The sequence below is a fragment of the Typopeltis vanoorti genome, chromosome 11 (genome assembly GCF_054136105.1).
Source record: "Typopeltis vanoorti isolate ZY-2024b chromosome 11, IOZ_Tvanoo_1.0, whole genome shotgun sequence".
In the NCBI taxonomy this organism is placed as follows: domain Eukaryota; kingdom Metazoa; phylum Arthropoda; class Arachnida; order Uropygi; family Thelyphonidae; genus Typopeltis; species Typopeltis vanoorti.
The window spans coordinates 129,396,645-129,409,420 of NC_143559.1; the positions used below are offsets into that span (position 1 = coordinate 129,396,645).

Below are 12,776 nucleotides of genomic sequence, written 5' to 3' on the forward strand. Positions count from 1 at the left end.
GTCATTTGTACTAAATAAACTAATTATGATGATGAAAATGTAGTAAATTTGATCTGAGTAGAAAAATATAATATTGTACTAGATGGTAGCAGTTTTTTTGATGAGTTGAGAAAGAAAAAAAAAAGGAACTAAAAAAAAATATAATAATTATTATTTAAATTAAGGGGATATTTAATCCCCCATTATTTCAAAGCCGAATAAGAAACTTGAAGATAGAAATCAAAGAGTTTCATGCCGAATATAGCAAACTATAAAAGTTTGGCGAGTCCAAGCATAAGCAAATACCTGGTAGTACAATATCAGGCAACTTGCAATAAAGGTGGATAAAGCTACGATCGCTGTTCTTAGTATTAGCCCTAAAGTAAACACATCCCCTAGGAGATGTATGTTGTTTTACATTAAGGGAGACAGGTCACTACCCAGACCAGTTTCAATCTTTATTGAGGTCTCATCAGTCAGTAGGTTGACCAAATAATACCAAGATTGTAGTGATAATAGCTTTAATACTTTACAGTATGAGTTATTATTATTATTATTACCACGGGCTACTCCAGGAGTCCTTAGACTCATCGAGGGAGGCCCTAAACATCATGTTCATGCAGCTGTTCAACATTCTCACAGTATCTATCATACCTTGCCTTGAACTCGCTCACTGTCATAGCACCCACAACAGACTCTGGCAGCTTATTCCACTCATTTACCACTCTAAAAGTAAAGAACCCAGCTCTAACACCCCTGCTAACCACGCTCTTTCCCAGCTTCCATGGGTGTCCCCTAGTTCTCCCACCACCAGTCCTGATTTCAAAAATATCATCTGAATTAATCCTATAGAATCCTTTTAGCAATTTGAATGTCTCAATCATGTCTCCCCTTTTCCGCCTATCAACTAGTTTCTGCAACCCACAAATCTTCAACCTGTTCTCATATGGTTCATTCCATAGACCTGCTATCATCTTAGTCACTCGCCTCTGGATCCTCTCAACCTCCTCCCCATCAAGAAGGAACCGAGGTGACCAAATCTGGGCACAGTAGTCGAGATGAGGTCTTATCAGGGCTCGGTACAGAGGTACAATAACTTGTTTTTCTCTGCTCGTCAAGGTATTTTTCAACAACCAAGTGAGTTGATGAGCTGATTTAGCTACTTTCGCAATGTGCCCCCTAAACTTCATCTCCCTATCCACCAACACTCCCAAGTCCCTGGCCTCATCAATCTCTTGGAGTACAGTTCCACCAAAAAAGTGCACAAATAAATTAATGAAAGAAAGAGCCAAAAGGCTTCACTTCGGCGATGTAAAAATTATTTAAATTAAGGGGATATTTAATTGTGAGTTTCCCGGTATTGTACTATCAGGTATTTGCTTATGCTTGGACTCGCCGAACTTTTATAGTTTGCTATATTTGGCATGAAACTCTTTGATTTCTATCTTAGAGTTTCTTATTCGGCTTTGAAATAATGTGGGATTAAATATCCCCATAATTTAAATAATTTTTACATCACCGAAGTGAAGCCTTTTGGCTCTTTATTTCATTAATAATAATTATTATTATTGAAGACAAACAAAAACAAAACTGAGACACAGAGGACAAATGCATGAAGAAAGATTACATTTTGGGCAATTCTGTTGAGAGAAATGAGGAATCTCAATAAAGCACCAGTTGAATTTAAAAGTTGTCTGAAGAAAATTCAAAATATGGAAGAAACTAATAAGGTCGATAGATGATAGATACAAATGATTTATGATCTGAGAGGCAATCAGACATTGTTGAAAGAGGATTTTAATATTTTTAGATACTGAAGTGATAAGAAAAAAATAAATTTTAAAAATGTACAGGGTATTCAGTATTCTACTAACATTTGGTCAAATGACAGAATGTCCCAAATCTGAAATTAAATAATACAGACTACAGATATCGGTTCAAGAATAAGATATCAGATAGATGGTATATATTTGAGTATGTGAGGTAACAGGCACTTGAAAAATCACTGAAATAAAGAGCCAAAAGGCTTCACTTTGGCGATGTAAAATTATTCAAATCAAGTGGATATTGAATCCAACATTATTTCAAAGCCAAATTATCCACTTAATTTGAATAATTTTGCATCGCTGAAGTGAAGCCTTTTGTGATGTGACACCTCTTGGCAATTTGCATGATAAAGTATAACCTCTGCATCACTACAACCTGAGTATTTACAATTTGGGTCTGCCTACTCACTGATGAGACCTCAACAAGGACGAAACCAGTCTGGGTAGCAATCCCCCCCCCCCAATGTATAACATCATACATCTCCTAGGAGATGTGTTTTACATTATGGGAAAATACTAAGGATAGTGATCAGAGCTTAACCCACCTTTACTATGAGTTGCCTCTGTCATGAAAGGTTTGCTTACGCTTGGATCCGCCAAAACGTTTATAGTTTCTATCTATATTCGGCATGAAACTCTTGTAGTTTCTCTTTTTGGCTTTGAAATAATGTTGGATTCAATATCCACTTAACTTGAAAAATCTATTCATTAGAAAATGGGCTATTCATTCAGGATAAGATATTCAAAGGATAAGTTATGCCAACTTATCCTTTGAATATCTTCTTTCTTCCATTAGCACAATGGAAGAAAGAAAGATATGAGAGAGAGAGAGAGATGAACAAAATTGATAAGGGGAATCAATATCAGAAAAATATTAGTGACCGTCTTCTCATTCCATAAGAAGCAGTCCTCAAGATCATCTAAGAAAGCTATGTAAAAGGTCAGTTAGGGAAGAGTTAAAAAGATGTTTCTGTAGGAGTATGCCATTTACTGCTTGAAATGGTGAAAATAGGATGATGAGTCTAGTCTTAAAAATTTGTGCATTCATCCTAACCACTACCAATTCAAGCAATAAATGTCATTTTTCAAACATCTTCTCAAGTATTCCTAACTAACTTTTTACATAAGCTTTCATAAGAGAAAAGATCAGTCCTCTGTAATCAGGTATAAAAAAACATCTTAATTATTTAACACAAAGTTGAAATCCAGTTTTTTAAGCTTTAGTTTGAGAATACAGTCCTGTGTAATTACTGGAAGGTTGATGCAGTTTTAGGGAAAAAAAAAAAAAAAAATCTGGTCCTTACAACCTCCCCCCCCCCTAATTTTCCCTTCAACAATTTTTGTTACTCAATAGGGAAATTCTTCTGTAGTTCTTACATTGTTTTATTTTCTTTCTAATGAATGTGTACCAGTGAGAGCTCTAATTCAATCATTCAAAATTTAACTTTCAGACTAGGATTTCTAAATGAATCCTGGGTTTGGTGGAGATAAAGAATCTTTAGAGAGTTAGCAAAGAAGAATTACAAATGTGATATTGGAATTAGAATGCTGGCCTGGTTGGCCGAGTGATTAGCGTATCCGCTCTCCAGCCAAAACGCTGCTGGTTCGAACTCCATCATGGGCATGGATGTTTGTGATTGTATTGTAAAAATACTAGTGGTGGTTGTTGGCAGTAGATGCCAAGGTTGGTGGAGACAGAGAGTTGTGGAGTAGGTACCCTCCCTTGATGAGTCTTTGGACTCCCTGGAGGTGTTACATAATAATAGAATGCAGATGATGAGGACAAGAGAGAGTATGAGGACTGTAGACTCATAAACATGAGAAAGGAGGGGGGGTGATAGGAACATCCATGGAAGTTAATTTTTTGAGTGGTTAAGAAAATGGCAAGAGTTCAATTTTGCTCTCATGGAGCAGTGAATAAGTGTAACGTCCGTTGAAGGTGAGTGCTTCTAGTGTGAATGAGTTTAAGATAAGGGTATGATAGCCGGTGTAGCTTCCCTCAGAATTCTTGATTCTCTGGATAAATTAAATCATAAAGAATACAATTTTTCAGCTAAAGTCCTAAATTGCCAGCCCATTCTTATTTATTATCCAAATGAATATTGTACTGGTGAATATTTTCCTAATATCAATAATGGATAATGGATCAAAAGCCACTGTTGGCTCAGCATTTTGCTGAGCCAACTGTCTGTAGTGATAATCAAATGTACCTCACACGTGCAAGGTCCCCAGTTCGATCCCGGGAGGAAACAAGGGGAAGAATTTATTAACAATGCCATTTTTATGCTTTACACCAATAGCTGGAGTATCCACAATAAAGGAGAGGAATTGATGGCGCTGATAGCATCAGCCTGGCCAAAGATTATTGGGATCACTGAGACGTGGTTGACAGAAGATATAACAACAGGAATAGAAGTAGCAGGGTACAGCATTTTCAGCAGGATAGGAAGGGAAAGCATGGTGGTGGAGTACCGCTTATGATAAGTGACGATTTATGTCCTCTAAGAGTGGAGGCTTTGGAAGGCAGTGACACTAATGATTTTGAAAGCATATGGTGTGAGGTGGAGGTGGGCAGAAGAGGATATTTAGTGGGATGTTGCTATAGACCAAGGAGCACAGAGGGTGGGGACCAGGAGATGTTTAGACAGTTGAGCTGGGCAAGTGCAAGAAGAATGATTGTTATGATTTTAACTACAGCAGTATAAATTGGGGAGAGGAAGATGCATGTAGGAATAAGGGAATGGAATTTCTAGAATTCTTGAGGGCCAAATGTCTTAGGCAACATGTAACAGAGGGAACAAGAGGTTCAAGAGTTTTGGATTTGGTCATAGCAGCAGAAGAGTTGATAATAACTGAGATGACATCTCTCCAGTTGGAGAGAGTGACCATATGGTTTTGACTTGGAAAATGAATAGACATGCAGGAATATCAAAGAGACAGGAACGTATGTGGAATTATAAAGCATGTGATTATAATAGTCTTAGACGTGAACTTGGAGAAGTTTCATGGAGAGAGGAATTGGAAGGCTGGGATATCATTAGTGCTTGGGAAATTGTGAGGGAATATTTGTTAGCAGCAATGGTAAGCTGTATTCCACGAGTGAAGAAGAGGACACAATCTGGAGTAGAGTGGATGACAAACAATATTAAACAGGAACTGCATGCGAAAAAGAGGCTATGGAAGAGATATAAGGAGATAGGTGAAGAGCAGATGCATGAAGAATATAAGACATGGGCCAGGAGAGTGACTAGTATGGCAAGGAAGGCGAAACTGGAATATGAGAAGAGACTGGCCCTAAGATCCAAAGAAAATCCTAGGGAATTTTTTAGCTATATGGCTAGTAGGAGAAATGACTGTAGAAGATTAACATTGTGGGATAAAAACAGGAATAGAGTGACTGATGCAGAGGACATAGTGGAATTGTTCAATGAACACCTTATTGGAGTATTTCATCCTGGAGGGGTAAATTTTAATACTAGAGATAGGCCAGGTTCGAGGTTTAGAAGTGCAGGAAGAGAGTGTGTGTTTCCCTGGAAGTTATGAAAGGAAACTGTGAGCAAGAGAATGAGGAGTGGTTTCTTTGCATGGAGGGTGGTTGAACCATGGAATGCATTGCCTGATTAAGTGGTAAGAGTGAGAACAGTCAATGAGTTTAAGGAGTGGTACGATAGACTGTGTTTCCTTAGAGGGACCTCCTGCGATGAGTTTTTTTGACTTTGACTGCATGGAGGCCGGCATAATAACAATAATTATGAATAGGTTTTAAAGAAAAAGACCATCTTTGGTCTCTGGAATTGGGTTCTCGATTACTCTTACCTTGAACTCAGTTGCACTACTTTATAGCCAGTCTGGTTGTCTGAGTGGTTAGCATATCCGCTCTCCAGCCAAAAGGCTGTAGGTTCAAATCCCACCATGCGCATGGATGTTTGTGATTGCCTGTGAAAATACTAGTGGTGGTGGTCAGGAGTAGATAGTGTTGGTGAAGATGCAGTTCGTTGTAGTTGGTGGATTGAGTGATGGAGACAGAGTTGTAGAGCAAGTGCCTCCCTCGTTGAGTCCATGGACTCCCTGGAGGTGTCATGTAATAATAATAATCTATTATGTTGCCGATTTTCAAAGATTATGCTAGCATTTATTGAGTAAAAATTGATCTTGCATCTCATTCAGTTAGCTAAAAGCAGTACCCCTTGGCCGAATGGACAGTGATAGGCACATGGACTATGGATCTAGATTATGCCTTGGAATAGACATATTTTCACTGTTTTTTTTAATAATGATTTTTGGATTTATTTAATATAACAGAATTTGAACTGATATTTTTGGTAAATGAGATCTATACAGTATTCAGTTATTCGGTATCCAAGTGAATTCCTAATATCAATAGTGCATTTCAGAATGGGATAGTAACACATGAAGGTGATGTTTGGATAATGGATCAAAAGCCACAGTTGGCTCAACATTTTTTAAACAAGTTATGAATACGTTTTAAAGAAAAAGACCATTTTTGGTCTCTGGAGTTGGGTTCTTGATTGTTCTAATTGCCCTAATCCTACAGATATTTCTCTCTCAAATATAGCTTATGAACATTTTTATCATTTTCAATCAGGGAAAATTTCTATTTCATAAATATCAGAAAATATCCTATTACACAGTTTATTAATAAATTCTTTTATGGAGAGATCTAATCAATAAAAATATCCAAACAATGATCTTACACTCTATGCTAACTTTTAAAAATGTTTTTAAAAACTAATAAAACCACACAGTTTAATCATGATTAAATTTTTTAAGATTATTTAATTTCTGATAAAACTTACTGGTGATGGACCAGGGTAAGCTACAGATGATGGAACAAATCCTGATTGAGGTGGCACCATACATCCATATGCAGATGGAGAGGATGCTGGGATGTTAAATACAGATTGGGATCTTGCTGGAATAGACCCAGACATCACATAAGGCATATCAGCATTGCCACTGCCTGGTGGTCTATATTAAAAGAATAACATTTCAAAGTAATCACTCAGAGAAGAAAAATATATATTATTATTATTACATGGGCAACTGAGAGTCGATAGACTCATTTTGAGGAAGGTCCTAAACATTATGCCAAGCACTATTCAATATTCATGCAATATCTTTCATACTTCACTTTGAACTCATTCACAGTCGTGGCTCCCTCAACACTCTGGCTACCAATTCCACTCATTCACCATTCTACGAGCAAAAAAATCTAGTCTTCACACTCTTGCTCAATTTCCAATGATGACCCCTAGTTCTCCACCACCAGACCTGTTCTGAAAAATTCCCTCTTTATCAACTTTGTAAAAACTTTTTAGTAATTTGTACATCTCAATCATATCATTCCTTTTTGCTCAAAGTATATATATACATACAGTATATATATATCTTTTATATGAAAGTAAGTATATATCTTTCTTTTATGTTAAAAAAAAAAAAAATCCATCACAATAAGACTTTCTTCAGACTATAAAAGTCTGATTAATAAAGAAAAAAAATATACTTAAAAATCCCTGTAGCCATGCTATCAATTGACTATCCATCCCCATCCTGCTCAATTTCCACAGTAGTTTTTCATGTGATATCCTATCAAACACTTGGACAAAATCCATAAAAATTACTGTATAAGCATCTCCTATGTCCAATACATCATTAGTCACACTATTATAAAATGTAACCAGGTTACTTAAGCAACACCTCCCCTTAAATCCATGCTGCACTCTCAAAAGATTTCCATTCTCAATCCCAGTTTGCATTCTATCACTAACCAGTCTCTTAACCTTCACCACTACACCTGATATACACACTGGCTTACATATGGACACCAAAGACCTGGAATGTTTCTTCTGCAGTAGTGATATTTTTTTCATAAAAAAAATACTCTGGGAATGTTCCAGTTGCCAAACTTGTGTTGAACAGCCAAGTCAAGAGCGCTGTTAATTCTTTGTCACATTTCCTTAGTATATGTGATGATATTCAATCAGTCCCACAGCTTTATTAATGTTAAACTTACTTAAAATTCTAAACATTTTGCATTTCTGAACTGTCAGCCTTTTATCCTCTGTCCTATTGTTATTCAACAATAGTAGCCCCAACTTCAAAACACAAAATACACTAAAAAATAACACTCTCTGAACATTTCTGCTACATCTTCTGAAAAGGTGACCTGTGGTGCATCTCCAGCAACTACAAGCAATCGCCCATATTCAACTTTTCTTCTACTAGCCATATAAGTGCAGAATTCTCTAGATTTTGCCATCTCAATGACACCTTTCATATGCCAATTTCTTCTTCCTCACTATACGAGAGACTTTAGACTTACGCCTTAGAATTCTCATGCTGCTGAGAAGTATCATGTTCTTCCTACATCATCTATGACAGCTCAGCAGCTCCTGCATAATTCTATAATTCAACCATCTCACCCTTATTTTATTTATTCTCCAAATCTTAGGAATACAATTTCACATTGCATTAACTGATTTCGAATTAAGTCCCTAGCATTGTTGATCTCTTCCTCACACCCTTTCAACTGATCAAGCCACAGCAGGTTCAACAATCTGTTTCCTTAATTTATCATCATCTCCTGCTTTGTAATTCCTCAAATCTGTTTTGTTTCATGAAGTTTACACCTGTTAGCCACTTCCCAAGTCAAAACCACACATGATCGCTCTCCCCAGTTGGTGAGGGACAGGAAGCTGATAAACACTATCATCAACTTCCTGTCCCTACCACTCATCTGCATTTATCATTTTAGAATTATCTCCCTCTACATTTCTTGGCCTGTTAAAATACTCCACTAAATATCTAAAATGCATGCTTACCAATCTTACACCAGATATCCTTGAAGCCAGTGTCACAATTTCCCAAGATCATCATCAATGTCAATATCCCTCTTACCTGTTTTTTTTAACCAAAAAAAAAAAAAAAAAACTATCGTATTATATTCCTATGAGAACATCCTCTGCTCACTACATCTTACTGACCTCAGCAGTTTGTGGACTGACTAATTTTATCCACGCCAAAAACTCTACTCCTTTATTTCTAATACTTCTTAGTGTATAAGCACAGTAGCTTTCCCATTCCCCTTTTCCTTCACATAATTCCTCACTTTTGACTCTGTTGCTCTCACTGAAACCTGCATCCTTATCTTGCAGTAAGGGTTAGTCAACTGGTAGAGCCTCTGCTACTACTGGCTCACAAAAAAAGTTAAGCAAGTTTGAGTGCGGTTAGTAGTTGGAAGGGATCAATTGTTCGATGCTGTTGGCATACCCTCCCTCGATGAGTCTTTGGACTCCCTGGAGGAGTCTAATAATAATAATAATTCCTTCATCATTTATCCCATACCGATCCCGATAGTTTTCACTAGCAGTCATACTGTCTAATTTTTGTTTACACACCATGACAATAATATATTTTGTGAGAGGGCTACATGGTGTGTAGTGTTTTCAGAGAGCTCCTGAAAGCTAAGTATAATTTTGAGTGAAAATTGGAATATTGGTTTAAATCTTAACGTAGTATTGTTTATTTTTGGTAGCTTATTGTGTCTGTGTGATTTTGGTGTGAATTCTGTTTTTATTTAACTTAGTATTTTAAAGATACGTTTCATAGAATAGCACATGGTGCCAATGCGACGAAGAATAATGGCATCCAAAAATATGATGCCTTTAATCAAAAACTTTAATGTGAGCGAGTTTGTCCAATGTAATGTGTGGGACATATGCTTTCCTGAAAGAGGCTGGAGTTTGGATGGAAAGCGATAGTGGTGGGAGAATGTGCAGAAAGTGTAATGAAAGTGAGAAATTGAAGTATGTGTCAGGTAGTAAGATTGTTGTGGTGGAAGAAAGCCAGAATGTGAGTGAAAATAGTGGCTTGATAGGGAATTATGATGTCATACAAGATGGCAATGAGAGCGGTGATCAAAGAGCGAGTGAAAGCAATTATACAGAGAGAGAAAATGGTTTAAATGATGAAAAAAATAAATTATTTGTAAGGAGTGAGATTGAGCAGTTACGCGGAGTGATACACAGCGCACAGCGGCAGGTGGAGCACTTGCAAAACTCATTCCAGAATGCCTCGGTTAACAGAAATAAGCAAGTATTTGAAAGGAAAAATAAGCGTAAGAGAGGGAGAGTTTCAGAAATGAAGGAAAGAATGTTGTACGGTGACTCGTTATTAAGAGGTGTGATAGATGGGAGTTTAACTAAATCGTACTTACCGGGTGTGAAATTTAAGGATGTAAGTGAGAGTATTAGAGAGCAAAAACAGAGGGTGAAAGAATTGATAGTTGTGGCGAGTACGAATGATTTGAAAGGAGATAAATTTTTTATGAAAGAGGACTTAAAAGTATTGTTAAAGGTAGCGAAAGAAAAGAGTGACAGAGTTAGGATGGGGAGTCTGTTGCTGCGGTACGACAGAGAGGAGTTTAGAAGGAGGACCATAATCACAAATGACTTTATGCGTAGGTTATGCAGACGATGTGGTGTGGAATTTGTGGACATGTGGAATGAGTTTGATGGACGAAAGGATTTATACAAGATGGATGGCCTGCATTTGAATGGATTTGGTGTGCCGAGACTGGAAAAAGTGTTGCTGAATGAAGTGAAAATGGATGTGCAGAACCAGGGAAACTAGAACTACCAAGGAGGAGGGGAAAGTGGATATGCGGATATCAGTGAGACAGTCGAGTGTAAGAATGTATATAATGTACCCAAGCTAGTACTAAGGACAAGTAATCGGAATGGGATAGTTAGAATAATACATCAAGATAGGGGTGGGACAAAGGGACCTCTGTATTTCATGTATACTAATGCCAGGAGTATTAGGAACAAGAAGGAAGAATTCTTCCTGGACACAGGTTATTGGCATTAGTGAAATATGGCTGACGGGAGATGATATAGTTAGTGGGATAGAATTCTCTCTGTTTAGGAGGAACAGAGAGAATAAAATGGGGGGGGGGAGGGGAGTGTTATTGATGATAGCTGATGAACTGCAGCCAAGGAGAATTGAAGTTGTATTGCAGGGTAGTGAAAAGAGCTCATTTGAGGCTATTTGATGTGAGATTGAGACTGGTAGAACAAACTATACAGTTGGGCGATGCTATAGACCAGGTGATGGAATAGATGGTGGAGATAGTATGCATAAGCAAATAGATGCAATGAGTGGAAGGAGGGTAATTATTATGGGGGATTTCAACTATGGTAACACTGATTGGAAGGAGGAGAGGACACATGTGAGGAAGGAATTGGATTTTATGCGGTTATTAAGGGATAACTATCTGAGAGAGCAGGTAATTGAAAATACTAGGGGTTTAAGAGTGCTTGACCTGGTAATAGCATCTCAGAATTTGACTGTAATGATAAATGATAAATAAGACCGTGTTGCCACCTATTGGTGAGAGTGATCATAAGGTCCTGGGAGGTGGCTAAAGGTGTGGAATTTTCAATTAAGACAGGGTATATGTGGAATTACCATGCTGGCAAGTATGACACGCTTAGGAGACTGCTTGGTTCAGTGCCTTGGCATGTAAAACTGCAAGGGCTGGATGTCGATAGAGCATGGGAAGTGGTCAAGGAGCATTTACGGGAGATTGTGGCTGATTGTATACCTAGGGTCCGAATAGTAAAACAAGTAGGGGTTAAATGGATGAATAACACTATTAAGCTTGAGCTGCAAAAAAAAAAGAAACAACTGTGGAAGGAATTTAAAGAGAAAGGTGACCTGCAGACACACAAACGGCATAAAGTGCAGGCCAGAAGGGTAACGAGTGTGGTAAAAAAAGCAAAAGTGGATTATGAAAGGAAACTAGCTATGCAAACTAAAGAGAATCCCAAACAGTTCTTTCAATAGGCTGCAAGCAAAAAAAAAAAAACTGTACACAGCAGAATGATTTTAAGGAATGCCGATGGGAAGGAGGTCACTGAATCAGTCGATATAGTGGAATTACTGAGTGAGCACTTTGCAAGAGAATATCATCCAGGTGGTGACATTGAAAGAATGAAGGAACCATTAGTTTATACGGGAATTGTTATGAATGAAGTGGAGGTGAATGGTCTATTACAGAACCTTAATGTGAATACATCTGTGGGATTGGATGGTATACCAGTACGGCTCTTACGTGAAGCAGCTAAAGAATTATCAGTGCCCTGGACCATGTTGTTTAATCTGAGTCTCAGGTCTAGTTAGTCCCAAAGGTGTGGAAAGAGGGGAAAATAGTTCCACTGCATAAAGGAGGATCCAAGACTACTGTTGCAAATTACCGACCGATCAGCATATCAGGAGTCGTTGTCAAGGGAAAAATACAGGAATGGATTAATGAAAATGAGATACTGTATGGGGGGGGGGGGGTAGCATGGCTTTGTGAAGGGTAGATCATGCCTCAGTAACTTGCTCAAGTTTTATAACACAGTGACAGCTGAACTGGGCAAGGGTAATGGGTTTACAGTGATACCGCTGGACCTGGCTAAGGCCTTTGACAGGATACCACATGGAATTCTAATCTGTAAACTGCAACATATGGGAATGGATATAGGGTTGGTGAGATGGATAGGTGGGTGGTTGATGGAGAGATATCAGAGAGTAGTTTATTCAGGAGTAGAGTCCAAAAGACAGCCTGTGACTAGTGGTGTGCCACAGGGTTCTGTTCTTGGACCACTGCTGTTCAATTTATTCATTAACGATATAGGGAAGGATCTAAGAGGAATAGTTCATTTGTTTGCTGATGATGCAAAGTTGGGTAGGGCAATAGTGAATGCAGAAGATGTCAAAATCTTGCAGGATGATTTGGATAGATTGGAGTTCTAGGCTAAGGAGAATGGATGTCAATTTAATGTGGAAAAATGTAAGGTTTTGCATTTTGGGGTGAAATGATTAGCAGCAGTATATCACATTGGTGGAACTGTACTCCAGGAGATTGAGGCCAGAGATTTGGGAGTGTTGGTGGATAGAAAATTG

General features: G+C 37.9%; 1 protein-coding gene across 1 annotated transcript in view; it reads right to left on the reverse strand.

The window, feature by feature from the left end:
- The window catches only part of LOC150102040 (synergin gamma-like), a 228,772-nt gene that overhangs the window by 189,269 nt on the left and 26,727 nt on the right, over window positions 1–12,776 (reverse strand). The window contains exon 2 of the mRNA XM_090400155.1: window positions 6,623–6,794. Coding sequence (XP_090256281.1) covers window positions 6,623–6,794 — 172 coding nt within the window. The remainder of the gene's footprint in view (window positions 1–6,622; window positions 6,795–12,776) is intronic.